The sequence below is a fragment of the Oryctolagus cuniculus genome, chromosome 11 (genome assembly GCF_051225735.1).
Source record: "Oryctolagus cuniculus isolate XC-2025 breed Fujian yellow rabbit chromosome 11, ASM5122573v1, whole genome shotgun sequence".
Classification (NCBI taxonomy): Eukaryota; Metazoa; Chordata; class Mammalia; order Lagomorpha; family Leporidae; genus Oryctolagus; species Oryctolagus cuniculus.
The window spans coordinates 56,195,832-56,217,588 of record NC_142877.1 but is presented as its reverse complement, the minus strand read 5'-3'; the positions used below and the strand labels follow the sequence as shown (position 1 = coordinate 56,217,588).

General features: G+C 61.8%; 1 protein-coding gene across 6 annotated transcripts; it reads left to right on the top strand.

Annotated features, from left to right (window-relative positions):
• Positions 1 to 776: 776 nt before the first annotated feature.
• RARG (retinoic acid receptor gamma) lies at positions 777 to 21,695 on the top strand. Of its 6 annotated transcripts, none has more exons than XM_070052286.2 (10): positions 777 to 1,033; positions 1,720 to 1,785; positions 4,850 to 5,175; positions 15,267 to 15,415; positions 15,629 to 15,770; positions 16,330 to 16,490; positions 16,622 to 16,798; positions 17,146 to 17,350; positions 17,701 to 17,859; positions 20,424 to 21,695. In XM_070052286.2, exons 3-10 carry the CDS (start codon positions 4,992 to 4,994, stop codon positions 20,621 to 20,623), a joined length of 1,377 nt encoding a protein of 458 aa, XP_069908387.1. In that variant the 5' UTR covers positions 777 to 1,033; positions 1,720 to 1,785; positions 4,850 to 4,991; the 3' UTR covers positions 20,624 to 21,695. The 6 variants fall into 6 exon arrangements, with proteins under 6 accessions (XP_069908387.1, XP_069908390.1, XP_069908388.1 ...); XM_070052289.2 differs by having other exon boundaries at positions 794 to 1,033; positions 1,723 to 1,785; XM_070052287.2 differs by having other exon boundaries at positions 951 to 1,090.
• Positions 21,696 to 21,757: the final 62 nt, after the last annotated feature.

Sequence of the window (21,757 nt, the reverse complement as noted above, 5' to 3'; positions counted from 1 at the left end):
TTCTCCCTCACACCCAGCCCAAGGCTCCTCCCACTCCCAGCCACAGTTCCTCCCACCCTCCTCCCCGCCCTCACCCCCTCCACATCCAATCTTAAAGGTGGGGATGGCGCCGGTGGCCTGGGACCCAGCGTCCGAACTCCTGGAGCTTACTCTGGGGAGGGTGGGAGGGAGGTGCTCTGGGGTCCTAGGCCTCAGCACCCCCTACAACTCCCGCTGCTTCAGCCAGTTTGCTCCTGGGGCTGCAGGGGGCTGTCTGGGGTAGGCTAGGGAAGGGCCAGGCTTCTCTGATCTCGGGGGAAGGCTAGGCTGAGGGTAAGGACAGTGACATCTGCCCTGGCACACTGCTGCCCCATCACCCCACCCGTGGGAGGACCTCATCCAACCTCATCTGGGAGGTACCAGACTCTGGCCTGGGACAACCACAGCCTGACGGGAGACAACTCCACCAGTGCCCCCAAAATGGCAGGAAAGGGGAAAGTGCCAGAGAGAAAGGGCTGGCATCACGGCTCCGGGACGCTGACCTCCTCTGCCAGCCTTGCCCGGCCTCCCCGGGGATGGAGCCACCGAAGCTGAGCAAATGGGAGGGGCAGAGACCCAGGCGTCCGGGCCGCCCCGCCCAGCCCCCCCTCCCCCCCAGCCTCCCGCCCCCCCAGCCCCAGGGCACCGAGGAGGGAGCCGGGCAGGGGCAGGCGGCAGGGGAGGGAGGAGCGAGGGCGGGAGGGGGAGGAGGGAGCTGGGCAGGGAGGGAGGTGGGGGGGTGGGGAGGGAGAAAAAGAAAGAAAATATTTTCCGTGTCCCCGCCTGCAGAGTCAGTGTGCGGTTTGGGAGAAAATGTGTCGGATATTTTGGGGCGGTCACGTGGGCGGGCGGGCTCCGAGAGGCCCCGAGACAGTCCCAGCCTAGAGCCGTGCCCCCCCACCCCGGAGCCCCCCATTGCCGCGAGCCCCTGACACTGCGACGCGCCATCCCCGAGACCGCCCGACGCCGGGACCTCGGGGCTCCGCGGCCTGCCTTCCCCTCCCTCCTCCTCCAGGTGAGTCAGGCGGGGAAGCAGGCTCACCGCCCGCGGACGCCCGGGTCCTCCGGCGAGGTACGCTGGGGAGGGTGCGCTGGGGAGCGGCGCGGGGCCGTTCCCTCCCCCCGGGGCCGGGCAGGCCGTCCGCGGGGCTTGTGGGGGTCAGCCCTGATGTGGGAAGATTCTAAACCGGCTGGGCACGGGCTGGGTGCCTGCGCTTGGTTGCAGTGCGTAGTGGGGAGAGCTTCGGAGGACTCTTTTGCTACGGGGCATCTGTTCTACTTTTGTGCCCGGAGCCCGAGGCAGAACGGCTCCCTTCTGCGGGGCTCCCTTCTGCGGGGAGACATCTCCCACCCCAATCTCCCCTGCCCCCTGGGGGCTCTGAGGGGCTGAGGATTCGCTGGTCTCGGCAGGTCCAACTTTCTTCTGCTCAGTAGAAGGGCAAGAAAAGGGTCCCCAGGCCAGTGCCCGGGTCCAGCATCGCAGAGGGGCAGGGCAGGGATGTGAAGTCTTGCTCTGCCAGCTCAGGGTCCCTCTCTGAGATGCCCCACCCCTCACTATGTCTTCCTCCAGCCCAAGTGGGGGGCTCTCCGGGAGTGTTTTTGAGGGGAGCCCAGATGGAACAAAGGAAGAGCAAGAAGACCCGGTCGGGGACCCCAGAGTCCTAGTCTGGAGTCCCACTGACACTGCCTCTCTATCCTCAGCAGTTACAGCCTGGCCCCCTCAACCTGACCCAGTATGTAGCAGGGCATCTCTGCAGGTGGCCAGAGGTAAGACTCTACCGGGGATGGTGCTGGTGGAGGAGAGGGGAGGAGGGGTCCCTGGGGCTAGAAGGTTGGATGACGACTGTCCTCCCCACCCCCACCCCTTTAAGGGCTCGTGCCCTGGGCTGCTGGGGTCCAAGTCCTCAAGCCTGAGGTGTGAACCCTTTGAGGTCACTCCTCAGATGTGGGGTTGGGGACCACAGCCAGTGTCCCATATCCTCGAGGCAAGTGGAGGGGGAGATGGGGAGGGGAGTGCAGGCAGGGTGCCCGGCACTCCAGAAACCCAAAGAGTCCCATGTAGAGGCACACACTGTGGCTTAGCACCGCGTAGGTAGCACAGGGCACGCCCCCCCACCCGGCACACCCCCACCCCTGGCTCAGAAAGCCACCTAACTGGCACCTCCAGTTCCCCCTCTGCCCCACCCTGCCCGTGCCCTCCGATGCCCACACACATTCCACTGGCATTGCCTGCCTGCCTCCTGGGCACTGCCCCTCCCTGGGGCCAGTGGGGTGGAGGGAGGGCACCTGGGGGATGAGAGGTGGAGGCTGTGGGGTCTGGACTCCCCCAAGGGGGCGGGAGGGGGGGCACGAAGCCAGGGAGACCCAGCCCACTGCTGTTCCCTTCTGAGGAGCAGGCTGGGGGCCCAGGCAGGAGAGCAGGGGATGCCTGGGTTCCCCGCCCAGGCTGGCGCTGGGGTCATGGAAAAAGGTGGTCGTGTTTATACAGAGGGGAGGGGGGCAGCGGGCGGAGAGCGGCCGACAAGAGCAGCTTTGTTCCAGGCTGTGGAGCGGGCAGGGCAGCGGGGAGACGCCCCCTTCATCCGGCAGCCCCCTTCATCCGTGCCCTCTCCTCCACTCTACCTTGGCTCTAAGAGAGGCAGCTTTGTCAGAGCCCCTTCCCCACCTCCACCGCGGGCTCGGGCCGGCATCCCTGGGGTGGTGCTGGGAGGAGAGATGCCTTCCGGAGAACTTCTCTGAGGCATCTGGGGGTCTAGTTGGGGATTCCCTTGGATTCTGCTCTGTCTTCAGTTCTTGGTGCCTCCCTCTACCCTGGATTTAAGACCCTCCCCTTCTCTTCCCAGCCAAGGAAGAGAAACCGGGGCTCAGCACTGGGAAGAATCCCTGTTCTCTTTGTCCCAACAGTGGGGGAGGGCCGGGGGGGCTTGGGCTGTCTCTTCTCCCGTCACAGCATCATTCCTTGTTGAGGACCAGGAATCTGGGCATCTCTCCCTGGGGCTGCCTCTCCCTTGAAGCCCTCCTGACTGCCCTCAGGTCTCCCAGCTGCAGGTGAGAAGCAAGACAAGGAGCCCAAGAGTCCAGTTCCCATCTGAGCAGAGTCTGAGAAGACCAGGGGGTCCTCTACTAGCTTCTCACCCTTGGCATTGGAGGGGTTAATCCACCTGGAATGTGGCCCAGCCTGTTGAGCTATGGCCCAGGGGCCCAAGGGGCCCAGGACTCCTGGCTCCACCTGGGCTTAACCAGGGATGAGGGCTTCATGGAATAGGGGAAGCAAAGGGAGAGGGCCTCTGGGGACTGAGAGCTGAGACTTTTAGGGCCTGGGCAGACACTGGGCTGGAGTTTGAGGGTGCTGGGGCCTGGGTGGTACCTGGTGAGAGGCAGGGGCTGCTTCTTGCATCAGGCCTAAGGGAAGGGGGGTGGCATTGGGGTCTGAGTTCCTGTGCCCTTCATGACCACAATTTCTCATAACTGACCCTCAGGGGGCTTGAAGGCCAAGGTAGAAAGTTAGAGAGGCAGCAACACCACCACCACCACCACCAACAACAACAAAAGGCAGAGGCACACAGAGAGGACCGAGGCTGGGAGTATGTACTGCTGGAAAGAGGGGCAGGTGTAAACCCCTACCTACCGACCTCTGGGCCCCCCTGCCCAGGGAGCCCTCTGCCCTTCTTCCCGGCGGAGGTACCCAGGTCACAGACTCCCTACTCAGGTGGGTGGGTCTGGGGCTTGGCTTCATCAGAGCTCCAGGAGAGGAACCACCTGCCTGCCCTGCCGTGCCCGTCCCCTCTCCCTCCCTTTTCTCCCCTGGGCTCAGGCTAAACATGTCTGGGAGAAGCCTACTTTTGAGGGAGGAGAGGAAGCAAGAGAGAGCTTCCCATAAGCGGGGGATCCAGAGGTGAGGCACAAAGCAAGCAGAGGAGTAAAGGAGCTCCCTGATACCAGACCTGGGAGGGGAGCAGGGGGCCAGGGCGTCCTCAGATTCAAAGAGGCTGCCAGCGATGTTGGGACAGGGTGAGGAATAATTGCAGGCAGAAAGAACTGGGAGGGGAGACAGGAAGCCAGAGAACTGAGAAAGATAGTGAAGGAAATGCTAATTAAAAGAGAGGTGTGGAGGATGAGCAGGTACAGAGGCAAGGGAGACCTGCACATAGCATTAGGATGTGCTGTGTATCATCCTGAACACCTTACATATGTGAAACCAATACTCATGACAACCTTGTGAGCTGAGAGAGAGAGAGAGAGAGAGAGAGAGAGAGAGAGCTTAAGAGACACACCCGACACACCCAGGTCCCATCAGCAGCAAGTGGCAGGGGGGATATCGATTCAGGAGTTTGGCTCCAGGTCTGTGCCCATCATCACTGCACACTTGGGGCACTGCTCCACAGATCTGTTAACTTTCTCCAGGGTGGTAGAGAGTTCGAATCTTGGCTCTCCACCACCTATGGCCATGTGACCTTAAGGCAGTTACGTAGCCTTAGTTTTCTCATCTGTGAAATGGGGTTATAACTCCTTCTTCATAGGACTAAAGGTTAAAGCAAACGTCTAGCCTGGCTATGGTGGTTTATAGTTACTTTTCAGTCTAAAAGGCCTCTCATGAAGGAGGGAGAGGGGAGACAGAGAGATCCTTAGCACATCATTCAGCAGTTTAACTTTCCCTGGAGCCAGTCTGGAGTCTCTCAGAGCTTGTGTAAGCGCCTGCCTTGCTCTGTCTTCCACACCACCAGTGCCCTGCACCTGGGGAGTGTTAACCCGCGCAGCACAGAGGCCATGGGCTCGGGACCTCAGAGTGGTCATTCACTCAAATCTCCTTTCCCTCTCTCTCTCTCTCTAGGACCCTTGGAGACCCAGTGGGCAGGCCAGGCAGGGCGGGCACGGAGCCTCCCAGGCCGGGGCAGTGGGCATGGGCAGGGGCTGTGGCTGAAGACCTCCCCCGCCCACTGCAGACCCCAGGGGACTCCCACACCGCAGCTGCCATGGCCACCAATAAGGAGCGACTCTTTACAGCTGGTGCCCTGGGGCCTGGATCTGGCTACCCGGGGGCAGGCTTCCCCTTCGCCTTTCCAGGGGCACTCAGGGGGTCTCCGCCATTCGAGATGCTGAGCCCTAGCTACCGGGGCCTGGGCCAGCCTGACCTTCCCAAGGAGATGGCCTCTCTGTGTGAGTCTCAGGGACCTTGGGGGATAAGGGCAAATGGAAACAGGAGGGCATTTGGAGGGTGGACGAGTTGCAAGATTGGTCCTCCAGTGAGGCAGAGGGTTTGGGGGGCTTGGGGCAGGGGGAGGTTTGGAGCTGGGCTAACTGGAAGTGTTTGCAAAAGGAGCATCTTGCCCCTACAGGATGGAGAAGTAGCAGGCCCCTCACTGGGAAGGCTGCACCTGCCTCCCACATCAGCCAGCTAGCAGAGGGGGACCAGCCTTGGGTGTACAGCTCCGCAGTGGGAGGGTGGGGGGAGCCAGGCTGGACAGGAGAGGTGTCTGGGAGACCAGTCAGCTGCTCTGTGAGCAAGAGGTGAGATCGTTCTGAATTAGGGGGAATCTGTAAAAGAGGAAATAAATTGGGTACCAGGTACCCAAGGGATGCGTTGGGGTCAGGAGACTCTCGGCCTTGGTTCTGGGTCAGGCGGAAACAGACACAGAGAAGGTGGCTCTTGTACCATAAGTAATCGGGGGTGGGGTGGGGTGTGTTTCCAGAAACATCCTCTCCTCCAGCCACGTGTGCGCTGGCCTCCTCCCCCACCTCCAGGCCTGGCATTGTGCCTATGTGCTGTGCAGATCCCTACTTGTCCCCCAGGCCTGCTGTCTTTGGGTTAAGCCTCTGGGTGCTGACAGCAGGCAAGGCTTGGGCCTCTCCTGCTCCCTCAGGACTCCCCTCATCCCATCTGGTAGTTTGTCCCTCCTGGCTGGGCTGTGACTGGTGGGCGTGCCTGGCACCCACAAGCTTCGGGGTGGGGTGGGGTGGGGGGTGGGCAGGGCACCGGGCTCTGTGAGGTGAAGGCTCAGCAGTGTATGCTGGTGAAGAAATGGCCTCAAGTGGAGAGAAGGGAAAAATGGTTGAAAGGGAGAGAGATGGAGGTGGGAGAAAGGCGACAGGGCCATCAGGAGGGGGTACTTGGATGTGAAAGTGAAAGGAGTGACTAGACTGTGCTGGCAGTTCCCCTGAGCTCCTGTGGAGAAAGGGTGTGTGTGTGTGTGTGTGTGTGTGTGTGTACAGACCTTATGCACTGTGTCCCTGGGACTCCACTGGTCTTAGGATTCCAGTGTGTGCAGCAACAAAGAATCAGTGTGAGGAGGTACTTAAGGGGCTGCCGAAGGTGTGCCGGCGGCGCGGCGCGTCTGGACTCCAACCGGGGTTATTTGAGTGGCGTGCAGGTGAACGAGAGCACAAAGCCCCCTTTCTGGAAACTCCAGCTGGGCTGCCTCCCTACCTCATTTTCACCCCATGAATCTGTCCCAGGGCCCTGGGGACGTGGGAAGGAACCACCCCTCCCCGCATGAATGTCTTCTGTGCAGCCGTGCCCTTCAGTTCTTGGGACTTGATTTCCCCAGGAGCTGGAAGAGGGAGAGGTTGGGAGTGGGGAGAATGCTGAGAGCCAGGAGCCAGTCCCCAGTGCCCTGGCCGCACTTGAGATCAAGGTCAGGGTTCAAAGGGAGGTCAAGGTAGGGAAAGGGTCAGGCTGGGCTCCCAACCCCAAAGGCTGCCCTGGAGGAGGGCTGGACAGGGAGAAATCTGAGGGAGGGGCCAGACCCAGGGCTGGTAGCTGGGGAGGGTGTGGCTAACAGCAGGGGACAGGCCTGGGCAGGGAGGTGGCAGGCAGGTTGGGGGAGGAAGGGAAGGCTGGGTGCAGACAGCTTGCATGGGTGTGGGGCGTGCAGCACCTGGTGGTCCTTGAGGGGAGAGGAAGGGACCCTGGAGTGAAGGGAGAGAGGGTCTCCCATTTCTCTGGCCTGCTCTCGCTCTTTGGCCCATGTAACAGAGCAGGATTAGTGGCCTGCACGTGATGGCATAGCCACGGTCACCTTGAGTCTGTCGCTCTCCTCTCCCTCTCTCTCCTATACTGCACACCACCCCTCTCATAGAATAAGAGCGAGACAGTGGTCTGTATGGGACTCTGCAGCTTCTCCCTGGGGCGGGGCCCCCAGCACCTTGGGGACACCCTTGCTTCGGCTCTTGAGGCTCTCTCCAGGCCTCACTGGGCGAGGCAGGCACCTCAGAACCTCACAGTGGAGGAGGGGCGGGGTGAGGGGAGCATTAGCTGCAGAGGCAAGCTCAGGCCTGTGTGTATGGAAATCAGAGGGGTGTATGTGTGAGGGTGTGCGCTCACACGCACCCTGCATGCGTGTGCTCGAACCCCCGGCGTCTGCGTCCCTGTGGAGCAAACGCTCGTACGTTTGGTTTATATTCGCTTGATCAAGTCTGCAGGGAACAGGGTGTTATGGGAAGGAAGGGAAGCCTTGCCCTCTTCCTCCTCTGGAAGAGAGATTGCTGTATCCCAACACCTGGCTCAGTTTGTCCTCTGAACCTGGCGACAGCTGCCCTGGCCCTGGGTAAGGCCTGTGTCCTCCAGGAGGAGGCAAGGAGCTCCAGCTCGACCACGCGAAGTCACTTGGAGAAACTGAGAGCAGGCTGGCATAGGGAGAAAGGGTCCCACTTGACAGACACGGAACAAGAGGGACGCAGGGCCCTGACACAGGATGAGTGCAGCTAGACAGGCTGAGAGGTGCAGACTGAGACGCTGGGAGTCGCAGGGGAGAAGGAGCGGGCGGGCAAGGTGTCGGGCAGGCGGGCGGCAAGGCCTCCTCCAGGAAAAAAAACCCAGTCGACTGCCTCCTTCCCCTCCCCTCCCCGGTCTCTCCTCCTCCGGCTCCGGCTCCAGCTCCAGGCCGACACAAATGGGGCTTTGATTGCAACAGGAAACCTCTCCGGCGGGGGGAGCCGAGCGAGCCGCCGCCGCTGGGGCCCAGCCTGCACCCCCCCTCTCCTGGCCCCCTACCCGGTCCCAGCCCCCAACCTACCCAGTGCTCCTCACATCCCTGCTTTGGGCCCCTGTCCCGCCTTCACACCTCCTGGTCCCCCCTCCCACCCCCACAGCTCTTTGGCTGCCCCCTCCTCCGGAGACCCCTCCCCTGGCCCTTCAGGTGGGACCCTTCTGGGCGGGGCCTGCCCTGCTTTGAAATGCCCCCTCTTTGGGGGTTTTTGGAGGGAGGGTTTTGGAAGAAAAGGAGAATTTAGCATGAGGAATTCAGAGCTGGTTATCCCGCAGCCCTGTCCAGAAGGTGGCAGGAGGGGGAAAGAAAGGATGTATAAGGAGTTAGCTGCCCCCCCACCCCCCCACCCAGTCCTGGCTGGCTGAAGTCACTCTTGCCAGGCTGGTAGGGGCCCTGAGGGGGGAACCATGCAAGAATTTGGGTGCCAGTAGCCTCCTTGCTAGGGGAAAGGGGACATTCCACCGCCTCTAGGACCCGGGCCGTAGTGGGGCCGTAGTGGGGCTCTCGCTGGGAGGGGGTGCGCCCTGGTGGTGGGGATCACAGGCAGCAGCCTCTGTCCTGCTCCCACAAGGCTGGCTGGCGGGGGAACATCTGGTTCCCATGAAATGCTACAAGGCTAATGGGTCTAATTGTTGCAATAAGGGCTGGGGGGAATTTGGGGGAAAAAGAGGGGGCATTAGAGCCCCCCAATCCCGGACCCTCTCCCCAAAGGCTACTGTATCTGTCTAGAATCCGATGGGGTGTGGATAGAAAGGGTGGGTCTGACACCCTGAGGCCCAGTCCTAAGCCACCCTCTCCCTGCAGAGTAGATACAGAAGAGGCCATGAGGAGTGGGGTGCATCTGGCAGAGAGAAGGGGGGCTCTGGAGGACTCGTGGCTTCCTGGAGCCCTCCCCCCACTCCTCCTGTGCCCTCCTCCCAACCCCCCTCTCCGTGGCCTGGCCACTTCTGGTTCTAATTACCAACCAGGCAGGCCTGACTTAATTGGGACCTTTCAGATTTCGGAGGGGGAGGGGGAGGCCTGACAGCCTCAAGTTGACTAATCAGGGCCCTTCCTCCTCGTTTTGGGGGTACTCCTCATTTTGCACTTCACTCATTCCCCCTCCCAGATTCCTTTTTTGGGGGGTGGTTGGATTCAGAAGTGGGATTTGGGGCACGCGGGGGGCGGCTCGCATGGGGAGGGAGAGTACAGTTTGCCATCTCTGCTTCAAGCCCCCTAGTCAGCCCTGCCACCCCGAGCCTCCCATTCGCAGTTCAGCCCCCACTTCCCCCAGCTCTGCGCCCTCGGCCCCTGGCAGCCACCCGGGCCCCTCCCCTGCGCTCGCCCCCCTCGCTTGCCCTGGCTCCCCCTTCCTTGCTCTTGACTCTCCAGTCAGGCGCCCCACTCCTGCGGCACTCCAGTGTACCCCCCGCCCGCGACAGCGGATTCTTAGAAAAGCGCACCCCACCCTGGCTCAGCCGCAGCCGCCAGGCGGGGGAAGGGGTCGGGCCGGGCGCCGCTCCCGCTCCCCCGGCGCTCCCCGTGTGAGCCGCGCTGACAGAGCCGGCTGGGCCGGCCCGCCGGGCGGCCGGGCGGCCCGCGGGCGGGGCGCGGGGGAGGGGGCGGTTTCCGGGAGTCGCCGCCGCTGGCGCTGTCCCGGGGCCAGGGTCCCCGATTCGGCCAGGCCCGGCACAGGCAAACTCCTGACGTGGCCAAGCCCCCGCCCACCCCACCCCCCTTCTCCGCCGAGCGAGGGCGCCCAGGCCCGGAAGGGGCAACTGAGGGAACCAAGAGTGAGGCAGCCCTTGGAGAGCTGGGGACACCCAGTGTGGCACGGCCGGGGAAGGGGGGGCAGGTCGTGTCTGTGGCGGGGGGCATGTCACGAGCCTGAGGCCAGCTTTGAGAGGGGGGCACTTGGCACGCCGGGGAGTTTGGGGGAGGGGAGCTGTTCCTCGGGGGCAGCTCCGTCTGAGGCGCGGGTGGCACCGCAGGGCGGCTTGGGGTCAGTTCTGCGTTCCGCGCCCGCAGCGGGGCCCAAGGAAAGCGCGCCGGGAAGAGGCAGGCGAGGCAGCAGGGAGTGTCAGTCGCGGGATGGGGCTTCGGGGACCCGAGGGAGTCGGCCGGGACGCGGCGGAGGAGGGACCGCTCGAGGCTAGGAGGGGCAGCCTCTCCGTTCGCTGGAACGGGCGGGGGGACTCCGCCGCGGCGCTGGCGACGGCCTGGGCGGGGTGGGGCGGGGCCGGGTCAGGAGGAGGTGAGCGCGCCCGGCCACCCGCCCCGAGGGGGGTTCCCGGAGAGTTCATGGCGGGAGCGCGCTCTGGCCCTCGGACCGGGGGTGGGGAGAACGGGAAGGAAGGAGGAGGCAGCGCGCGCCGAGCCGCAGGAATGCACTGTTCGGCCCCCAAAGCGCGAGCGCGGGTGCGCGCGCGCAGAGCCGGGGCGGAGCCAGGCCTGGGAATGAGGGGGTGGAGGTGGCGCAGGTTCCCCGGCTCTGAAGCGCTGCCGCGCGCGGGGGACCTCCGCGTTCCCCTCTCCCCCAGTCATCCTTGACGCCCCTGCCTGTACCGACTTGCGTGAGAAAGGCAGAGTCGAAAGGGAGGGAGAAAACTCCGAAAGGAAATGCGTGTGCTTGGTTCCTCCACTCCTTCCCCCAACCCCGACTTGGGGACGCGCCTAAGTGCAAATGCGTGCCGAGCCTCCGGGGCTGCGGGGAGAGAGCGCTTGCTAGCATTCTCCAGAACCAGGTGTGTTTGCACCAGCGTGTGTGCACCCATGAATTTCTGCGCGTGCGGACACGCATGTGCACTGTTGCATATTTGCAATGCGTGGTGCCTGCCAAGATAAATGCATGCACGGATGTGTGTCTAAGCAAGCGCGCGCGCCGCGAAGCGAGTGTGTGTGTATGTGTGTGCGCTCCACTCCCAGCTCTGCTCATCTTGGTGCCCGGCCCCCTTTGCTCTCCAAGCCCCACCCCCCACCCCAGGCTTTGCTTTTACAAAAGGTCTCCCCAGTGCTAGCTGCCCAGGCGCCCAGAGTGAGCCGGACCGAGGCTGAAGCGGCAACCCCGGCTTCGCGCCCCGCCCAGTCCCTTTCCCCTGCTGGGGTTCCCCCTCTTCCCCGCCCACCCCTTACCCCCCATGCAGCCCAGCGCCCTATGCTAGCCCTCCCCCTCCCCCCCTCCAGGAGCGGGGCGCCGCCGGGGGAGGAGGGGGAATCGGCTGCGGGTCCTTGGTGTTCTGGCACCCAGCTGCCCTCCAAGCCGGGTCGCGATGTACGACTGCATGGAAGCGTTTGCCCCGGGTCCGCGACGGCTGTACGGGGCGGCCGGGCCCGGGGCCGGCTTGCTGCGCAGAGCCACCGGCAGCTCCTGTTTCGCCGGACTTGAGTCTTTTGCCTGGCCACAACCCGCCAGTCTGCAATGTAGGTACCCGAGCCCGGGGGTGGGGGTGGGGAGGAGGGTGGGGGCAGGGGAGTAGGAAGGCTTGGGGCTCAGTTTTTCGGTGTGTGGACGGTGGAAACGGGTTGCAAACGGAGATTCTGGCCCCCCCTCTATGTGAGGTTGCTGGCCCTTTAAACGTGGGGGCCTCCGCGTCTCCTTTGCGTGTGTGTGTGCGCGCGCGTGCAGTAGTGTTTGGAGCGTGTGTGGTTTTTATGGTGGGTGTTTAGGCGGAACGTGCAGTTGATACCACTGCAGGATATCTGGGGTGTGCCCCGAGGTCCCCAGCCTTGGAAGGATATGGCACCCGGGACCGTGGGTGGTGTTTGTGAAGTCCATGTGGGAAGCTGGGCGAGGGGGAAAAAATAGCATTTGCAGAACGGGTGACTCGGCGGAGTGTGCAGCGCCTTGCTTAGGTGGCGGGGCCGTGGGAGCAGGGGTCTGTCCAGGCAGCCTTGGCAGGTCCTCCTGGCTCCGTGTGGGGATGTTTGTGGCGTGTGAGTCTGGGAGGGCGTGTGCCCCTGCGTGGCTGCGGGGGCGGCTTTGGAAAGTGCTCTGTCCCACAGTGCATCCTGTGTATTCTCTTTCAGGGGTGCCAGGGGGGGTTGTGTGCCCAGAAGGGAGGAGGCTGGACTCTCCCTCCCTTCCCCCTACCCCATTTAAAGACTAATTTAGAAACGCGGCTAGGGTTGTACTGGGAAGTCAACTTTCTCTATGGCTCCAGCATACAACTTGAGCAGGAAGGGAAAAGTTTGACACAGTCTGTGTGTGTAGTGGTGGGGGGGTAGCCTAGAGTTGACAGCGGCGGGGACAGGCAGAGTACTGGGTTCCCAAAGAGCCATCTTCCCCATCTGAAATGGGAGATGCCAGGCCTGGGGCCCGGGAACCCCTCTCCAGAGCGGTAATAAAAAACTGAGGACTGAGAGGCAGTAAAAATGAAGTCCAGATGAGAGGCGGCTTTGAAGCCTGGGCCGCGGAGCCTGGCGGGGGTGGGGTGTGCGCAGGGGCGGGGGTGGGATGTGGGGTGTGGGAGCCTGGAGCGCCCCTGAAACTTACCCGGGGCTGGGACTGCTCGCAACCCCGGGCGCAGACGGTTGGAGTCCGGGGGCTCGGGAGCTCGCTGGGAAGGGGCGGGCGGCGGGCCCTGGGGGAGTGCGCGCCGCGGGTCACCGGGCCCCCGCCAACGCGCCTCGCTCCTTGGCACTCGGCAGAGCTGTTTACAAGTTGAGATTTTTTTTTTTCCTTTTCGGTCTTTTGGTTCTAGGGCAGAGCTGCTCAGATTTAACAACTGGGAAACTGGAAGGGGGAGGGGGCAGACTGGAGACGGCACTTTGGGGTGGGGTGAGGCGAGAATTAAAGTGTGCCATTTAAACGGCAGAGAAAGCAGGGAGGGATTGCTTTGAACCAAATTCCTGTGAATTCTTAGCCTTCCTCTTATTGCCCAAGAGGATGGGGAACTGGGCTATGTTGGGAGGGGTGTGTGCTGAGGTGGAATCTTCCAAGAAGACTTTTGGGGGGCGGGGCAGGGACCCTGAGCCTTCTCAGGTCCCATGGATCTGGGTGGCAGGATGTTTGGGCCTCCACAGTTCTGCTGAACGCCCCCAAGCCAGCCCAAGCCCGGCCCCGCACACTGCCCCCCGGGATGAGTGGGTAGGGAGGCGATCCAGGCCATGTCTGCATGCTGGCGGCCGTGGGTCCCGGTGCTGGGCTGTTTGGCAGGAGAGGTGTTCTGATGTAGACGCGTAGCCTGGTGCTGAGTGGTGCGTGCCGGCTTTGTGTCACCTCCATGGTGCGTCCCAGCCTGGCCCCGGGAGTTGTTGACTTGTGTGTGAGTGTGTGGGTTTCCAAGGAGGTGCGTGTGCTAGGTTGTGAGTCCAGGCTGCTGCGCTCTGGGCCTCGCAGCTGGGAGCGTTTACAGCCGGTTATAAAGAGTTTGTTTGAAGCTCCGCTCAGCCTGGCCAGGAATTTCCTCAATTTCAGCAATTTGGGCTTTAAAAGGAGAAAAACCCCGAGTCCACCCCCTCCTCCCCAGCAGGGGCCCTTGTCTGGCCCGGGAGCAGCACCTTGGTGGCGGGGATGGGCTGCCTTGTAGACCCGGCCTCCGAGCCGCTGGGCTGTGCGGGTTCAGGGGTGCGGGTGCGCCCGAGGGGTGTTGAGTGGGTGACGGGAAGAGCTGCCTTCGGGCCGGTCTCCCTGCAACCCCCAGTCTTATAATTGGCTGGCACTGCCCCGTGCCAGTCTGACCGCACCCAGGCGCTTGCGCAAGAGAGGAAATGAGGCGGCTCTCTGCGGGCAGGGAGGGCGTCGGCGCGGGAGCGAGCACCACCCCACGCACAGGCCCGCGGGCAGGGGCACGCCGGGGTGGACCTGAGGTGCCCTCAGAGGTCCTGGAAGGCATTCGGGCCCTCCCCACATGCCCCCTGCCCCCAGTCTTGAATAGACTTCAGGCATCCCTCTTTTCTCTCTCCCTGTTCCGTAGGGAGTCTCTCCAGCAGGATTCTTATGCTAATGGAGTGTGTGTGTGTATGTGGGTGTGTGTGTGTGTCAGTATTGGGGGCTGGGGAGGGCTTCCCTCCTGTGGGTGGGTGGAGCCAGCTTGGAACCCCAGCATCCTATCCCGGGCTCTCCTTCGAGCTCCCCAGGCACCAGGCGGGGGGGGGGGGGGGGGGGCGCAGACTTCAGGTCACGTGGGCTGCGGAAGGTTATTAGGAAGAAGGTGTTGCTGAGGTTGGTTTGGGGGCTGCTGCCTAGCGAAGGGCTTGAGCTTGCCAGGTTTGAGGAGGTCCGGCAGATTGAATACTGGCAGATTTTTCTTGGCTCTGAGGACCGCCCCCCCACACCCACTCCCCCACAAGATTCAGTCAGCCACATCAGGGCAGCCGAGTGGGTGGACACCATGTCTGAGCTGCTGCAGGGTGGGCATTTTCCCAGAGAGTTCAGAAGCAAAGACAGAGGCTCTGAGAGGGTCCCGAGCCCCTCCCCCACCAGCCCTGTTTACCTAGTAACGCCTGACTTTTCCAGCTTGTACTACACCCCCAGCGGCTTCTAGACCTGGGAATTCGCGCAAACACCTCCGCCTCCCCTTCCTCAGCACCCTCAGTGGGCAGGGTGGCCCTGGGCCGGTCACACGGGGTGCTCACTAGGTCTCAGCATCCCTGGATGGGAAGTAAAACTGGTGCAAGTCCTCTGTCTGACCGTCCCAAGTCCCTGTGCCCCTTGGCTGTGCTGTCTAAGGGGATTTCTGGGGAGAGGACTTTGGTCATTAATGGGGGGAGCAGGTTTGGCATGAGAGGAAAAAGCTTGAAAAATGATCTACCGTGTGCTACTGGAGAGAAAGTGAGGTCCTGTTCTAGCTCCTGACTGTCCCAGCAGGTCATCCAGCCAGGCGCCAGCTACAGGTGGGTGACCTGTAATTGCCTGCCCGCCCCGCATCTGGGGGAAGGGTGGGTCGGGGACACTGCCTGACAGGGAGTGACTTCAAGAGGCCAGAGCTGCAGGGCCTGAACCCTTGCGCCCACCCACTTGGTAGTTAGGGGAAACTGAGGCCCAAGGGGAACTTGGCCTGGAATTTGGGGAACTGAGCAGAGCTGGCATTCTTGCGGATGAGCCGGCCTGAGTGGGGGGGTTGTGGGCCAGGGTCACAAGAAGCTGCGCTCTTGGTGGCTGCTTGGGGGGTTTCTGTAAGTGTTGATGGGGTGGGAGGGGGTCGTGCATGGTCCTTGGGACCAGCGTGCTGTGGTGGTAGCAGGTGGCTGTGAGCGTGAGCCAGAGGCGGGTCCGTGGGAGTCCTTCTGTCTGACACTCACATCGCTGCTCCCCCCCCCCCGCCCTGCCCCCCCCCCCCGCAGCGGTGGAAACGCAAAGCACCAGCTCAGAGGAGATGGTGCCCAGCTCACCCTCGCCCCCTCCGCCCCCTCGGGTCTACAAGCCCTGCTTTGTGTGCAGCGACAAGTCCTCTGGCTACCACTACGGGGTCAGCTCTTGTGAGGGCTGCAAGGTACGTGCACTTGGTGGGGATGGGTGGGCTTTGAAGGGTGGGGGGGGCGGTCCAGAGCTACCACCTGGGGGGTGGGGGGATCAGAGACCAGGGACACAGATGCTGTGTGTGAATGGTTGCCAGGGCGGCGCTCTTGCACATGGGTGCTTGATAGGTGGTGTGGGGCCTGGGGCTTGCTGCCAGGGTGACACTCCCCACTTCCCCCAACTCCAGGGCTTCTTCCGCCGTAGCATCCAGAAAAACATGGTGTACACGTGTCACCGTGACAAGAACTGCATCATCAACAAGGTGACCCGGAACCGCTGCCAGTACTGCCGGCTGCAGAAGTGCTTCGAAGTGGGCATGTCCAAGGAAGGTGGGCGCAGCTCCCTGGCCTGCTCCTGCGCTGTGGTGACCACCCTCTCGCGCTGGTCTATTTCATTTAGTTGCATTTACCCAGGAGACACCGCCTGGCCCTTTCTCCCTTTCCTGTGAATGGGGATTAAGGTTCCCCATTCCCCCTGTTCCTTGTGTGGGGAAGGGGGCTTTCCTCTCCCTTCTCCTGCTCCCAGGACTGAGCCTAAGGATGGATCTAGGGTGGCCCCTCCTCTCCATCCCCCCACCCCCATTGTGCTGCCAAGGCTATAAGTGGATATCCTGCCGCCTGCATATCCTGCCCCCCCCTTTCCCAGCTCACACAGGGTGACAGGAAGGGCAGGATGGAGCCGAAATGCCTAGGGAGAGAGCAGGGGCTGTGGGCCCTGGGTGGGGCTGGGGACAGGCAGCCCGGGAGTAGGAGCTAAAGGAAGAGAGAGAGGGAAACTGAGGTACTCACGGGGGCCAGGGAATCGGATACTCACATGAGAGTGACAGGGAACAGCATCCCGAGGCAGGCACCGAGGGTCCTCACCCTCTCCTCTTCCTCCACCCCCAAGCTGTGCGCAACGACCGGAACAAGAAAAAGAAAGAGGTGAAGGAAGAAGGCTCACCCGACAGCTATGAGCTGAGCCCCCAGTTAGAGGAACTCATCAGCAAGGTCAGCAAAGCCCACCAGGAGACCTTCCCCTCGCTCTGCCAGCTGGGCAAGTACACCACGGTGAGGATGGGCACGCGCCTGGGGCCGGCCGCCGGATAAGGCCGCTGCTGTCAGAGACCCCACAGCCCCCAGGGGCGGGCCTTAGCTTGCATCCTAACCTCCCCCCGCCCCCCCGCCCCCCCGCCCCCCAGAACTCCAGCGCAGACCACCGGGTGCAGCTGGACCTGGGGCTGTGGGACAAGTTCAGTGAGTTGGCCACCAAGTGCATCATCAAGATCGTGGAGTTTGCCAAGCGGCTGCCCGGCTTCACTGGGCTCAGCATCGCCGACCAGATCACTCTGCTCAAGGCCGCCTGCCTGGACATCCTGGTAGGTCAGGCCCTGGGGGTCCTGTCCCCGCCTCGCTCTCCTAGGAGGCCTTCAGCAATTTTTGGTCCATGAAAAGGTTCCCTTACTCCTCTTCCAGGCCTCCCAGGCTTTCCCCGCATCTTTATCCAAGCTCTTTTTGTCCCAGCCCGTGCCCCTGTGACCTAGTCCTAGACTCCTGGGCGCCCCATGTCCTCCTGACTTGCCAGGATGGTCCTTACCCAGGCCTCTGCTCCTCCTGGCTTCCTGCCTGTGCCAACTTCGGGACGCTCTTTCCCTCTGTTCCTGACCCTTGTACCAGCCCCTTTCTGGAGCCGGCCATCACCCTGCCTCCCCACCAACCCCTGCAGATGCTGCGGATCTGCACGAGGTACACTCCGGAGCAGGACACCATGACCTTCTCCGACGGGCTCACCCTGAACCGCACCCAGATGCACAACGCAGGCTTCGGGCCCCTCACAGACCTCGTGTTTGCCTTTGCCGGGCAGCTCCTGCCGCTGGAGATGGACGACACGGAGACGGGGCTGCTCAGTGCCATCTGCCTCATCTGTGGAGGTGCGAGGGCGCCCCCTGGCGTCCACTCGGGCTGCTTTTTCTTTCCACTCCGCACGCCGGCATCCTCAGACCTGCGCTGCATGGGCTTCCTAGCGGGTTTAGAACCTAGGACAAAAACAGAGGAGCAGAGCCTGGGGAAGCTGAGAAGACCCTAGATAGATGCTGGTGCTGGGGTGGGTATCTGACTGCAGTGATTTTCCGCTTGCTGGTGGGGACTTACAGGGCTTAGAGCAGGGCAGATGGGTTCAGAGACAACAGGGCAGGATGAGCTGGGGGTCGGGCGGCTGTCACTGTGTCTTCCTTGCCTCTCGCCTCCTCCCCTCTTCACTCCCCGGTGCCTGTCCCCACAGATCGCATGGACCTGGAGGAGCCTGAAAAAGTGGACAAGCTGCAGGAGCCGCTGCTGGAGGCCCTGAGGCTGTACGCCCGGCGCCGGCGGCCCAGCCAGCCCTACATGTTCCCGAGGATGCTCATGAAAATCACCGACCTGCGGGGCATCAGCACCAAGGGTTAGTCACGAGGGAGCTTCCTCCTCCGTCTTCCCAGAGCCGCTGGCCTCCCAGGTCAGACCTGCAGGCAGGCAGCAGCAAGAACCTGGTGACTAAGAACCTGTGCTGGGATCCTGTCTCTGCTACATAAAACCAAGGAGACGTGGAGGGGGGGCCGATTCCTTGGCTTTTTCTGTCTGGTGGTTCTGTTTGTGAACTAGGCTGCGCTCACCCTATCTCACAGAGTTACTGTGAGGCTGAATCCACAGGGTGCGTACAACTGTGCTGAGTTTAGAGGCCGGCGCCGTGGCTCACTTGGTTAATCCTCCGTCTGAGGCGCCGGCATCCCATATGGGTGCCGGGTTCTAGTCCCGGTTGCTCCTCTTCCAGTCCAGCTCTCTGCTGTGACCCGGGAAGGCAGTGGAGGCAAGTGCTTGGGCCCCTGCACCCACATGGGAGACCAGGAAGAAGCACCTGGCTCCTGGCTTTGGATTGGTGTAGCTCCAGCCGTAACGGCCATTTGGGGAATGAACCAACGGAAGGAAGACCTTTCTCTGTCTCTTTCCCTCACTGTCTAACTCTGCCTGTCAAATTAAAAAAAAAAACAAAAAAACAAAAAACTGTGCTGAGTTTAACACCCAGTTCTGCAACTGGTAGCCACATTTTAAAAAACTATTTACTTACTTATCTGTTTGAAAGGCAGAGTTAGAGCTTCCATCCACTGCTTCACACCCCAAATGCCCACAGTAGCCAGGGCTGGGGGCCAGGAGCTGGGAACTCCTTTTTTTTTTTTTTAACATTTATTTATTTATTTGAAATTCAGAGTTACAGAGAGAGAGAGAGGCAGAGGCAGAGAGAGAGAGGTCTTCCATCCTATGGTTCACTCCCCAAATGGCCACAACGGCTGGAGCTGTGCTGATCCGAAGCCAAGAGCTTTCTCCCGGTCTCCTACGTGGGTGCAGGGGCCCAAGGACTTAGGCCATCTTCTACTGCTTTCCCAGGTCATAGCAGAGAGCTGGATCAGAAATGGAGCAGCCGGGACTCTAACTGTTGCCCATATAGGATGCCAGCGCCTCAGGCCAGGTGTTAACCTGCTGCGCCACAGCGCCAACCCCCCCCCCCCTTTTTTTTAAGATTTATTTGAGGCCGGCGCTGCGGCTCAATAGGCTAATCCTCTGCCTGCGGCACCAGCACACCGGGTTCTAGTCCCGGTTGGGGCGCCAGATTCTGTCCCGGTTGCCCCTCTTCCAGGCCAGCTCTCTGCTATGGCCTGGGAGTGCAGTGGAGGATGACCCAAGTCCTTGGGCTCTGCACCCGCAGGGGAGACCAGGAGAAGCACCTGGCTCCTGCCTTCGGATCAGCGCGGTGTGCCAGCCGCAGCAGCCATTGGAGGGTGAACCAATGGTAAAAGGAAGACCTTTCTCTCTGTCTCTTTCTCACTGTCCACTCTGCCTGTCAAAAAAAAAAAAAAAAAAAAGATTTATTTGAAAGATAGAATTACAGAGAAAGAGAGGCAGAGAGAGAGAGAGAGAGAGAGAGAGGTCTTCCATCCGCTGCTTCACTTCCCAAATGGCCACAATGGCTGGGGCTGAGCTGAGCCGAAGCCAGGAGCCAGGAGCTTCTTCAGGTCTCCCACGTGGGTTCAGGGGTCCAAGGACTTGGGCCATCTTCTACTGCTTTCCCAGGCCATAGCAGAGAGCTGGATGGGAAGTGGAGCAGCCGGTGCCCATGTAGGATGCCGGCACTGCAGACTGGGGCTTTAACCTACTGTGCCACAGTGCTGGCCCCAGGCACTGTGCGGGATAGAGCAGATGTCGCCACGTGTGCTGATCTAGAAGTCAGCCCCAGAACACAGGAAGTCTATCAGCTGCTGTTGGGAATGTTACTAAGAACAGGCCCAGAAGCGCTTGGCAGGCTGTGCACCCGAGAGTGGGGTGCCTGGGGAGCGGGAGGAAGGCACACACGGTAGCATCTTTGAGAGACCAGCCTGGGTCCACGGGATCAATGGACAGCAGGCTGGGCAGCAGGCCACGTGGGGGTTCCTGGCAGAGTAGTGGCATCCAAGAGCCCTCAAGCTGGGTCAGAGAGGTAGCCGGGCGGGAGCCGCACGGGGGATTCAGACAGTGGTTCAGAAAGGCTGGGGAGTTCGCTTCAGGGGCCAGAGGGCTTTGTCCCCCGAGCTGCTGCTGCTGCTGCTGCTGCTTTTTTTTTTTTTTTCTTAAGATTTATTTATTTAGTTGAAAGGCAGAGTTACAGAGAGAGAGAGAGGGAAGGAGAGAGAGAGAAAGAAGAGAGGTCTTCCATCTGCTGGTTCACTCCCCAGATGGCCACAATGGCTGGAGCTGGTCCGATCCAAAGCCAGGAGCCAGGAGCTTCTTCTGGGTCTCTCACATGGGTGCAGGGGCCCAAGGACTTGGGCCATCTTCTACTGCTTTCCCAGGCCATAGCAGAGAGCTGGATCGGAAGTGGAGCAGCCGGGACTCGAACCGGCGCCCATGTGGGATGCCGGCACTGCAGGTGGAGGCTTGGCTTTCTATGCCACAGCACCGGGCCCACCCCTGAGCCTCTTTGTCTCTCCATTGTAGGAGCAGAAAGGGCCATTACCCTGAAGATGGAGATTCCAGGCCCGATGCCCCCCCTGATCCGAGAGATGCTGGAGAACCCCGAAATGTTTGAGGACGACTCCTCGCAGCCTGACTCCCACCCGAAGGCCTCGAGCGAGGATGAGGCTCCTGGGGGCCAGGGCAAGCGGGGTCGAAGTCCCCAGCCGGACCAGGGCCCCTGACCTCCCCAACCGTGGGGTTGGGCTCCAGGCAGCGGCCTGACCATCTCCCAGGCACCACCAGTGACCGGGGGAGGACCTGCTCTGCCCTTTTCCACCCCTTCCAAAGAGCTCCTTGTTTTTGCCAAAGTTTCCAGGGGTGCCTCTGTTCACCCCTTCCCGCTCGAAGCGGCTCCGTCTCCAGCCCTGGGGGGCCTGCCCTGCTCCCACCAGGAGAGAGGCCGGAGGGGTGAGCCTGGGTATGGACTCTAACGGTCTCAGCACTGCCCCTCTGATACCAGGGTCCCAGGCTATCCAGGCAGGAGGAGGATTCTCTCCTTCCACAACCCTTCTACTGCCAGGTGCTCGGGCCTCTGGGAGCAAACAGGAACACTAGAGACCAAAAGCGAAAGGGCTGAACCCGCCCTCTTGCTCCTACCCTTGGTGCCTCATGCTGGCTGACGCACCTGCCGGGTGCACGCCGCCCTCTGTGCCCAGGTCCGGGTGTGTGGAGGGGCAGGCTGGCCCTGCATTTCGGGGTCTGGGCCAGCAGGTGAAAGGGACAGATTCCGGTGCCTTCTGCACCTCTGCTGGGTGCAGCGTTGACCGGGTACCCTCCGTTACAAGCCCCTCTCGTGGCCCTGTCATGTGCCTTGGGCTCCTCCTGCCTGCCATCTCAGCTCTCAGGCAGGGACCCTCCTACACTACACAGGGGCCAGGGGATCCCTCTCCCCAGTGCCTTTTACCCTTGATCCCCAGGGCAGCTTGGCCCAGGGAGGGGGGATGCTGCTTAGCTGACCCCGCCCTGTCCCAGAGGAAGCCTCTATTTATTTATTAGCTTTTGTTTACACCCTGGAATCGACCCCTTCCTCCAGGGGTCTTGGGAGGGGGAGCCCAGGGCCTCTGAGATCCCTCCCTTCTTCCTCCAAGCCCCAGTTTGTATTTAGCTGCCAAGTAAGATTCCCACGGGCTCCCCCTTTTTCTCTGGGGGGTCAGGGTGCTGTCCCCTCCCTTCTGTTTACATCTCCCCTCCACCCTGCTCTACTGCATATCGCTGAGTTTTCTATTTTTGCAAAATAAAGTGATGGAAACTCAAGGATGTGGCTAACCTCGGAGGCAGGCGGAAGGCTGGAGCGACCTGGGGAGGCTGAGCTGCTC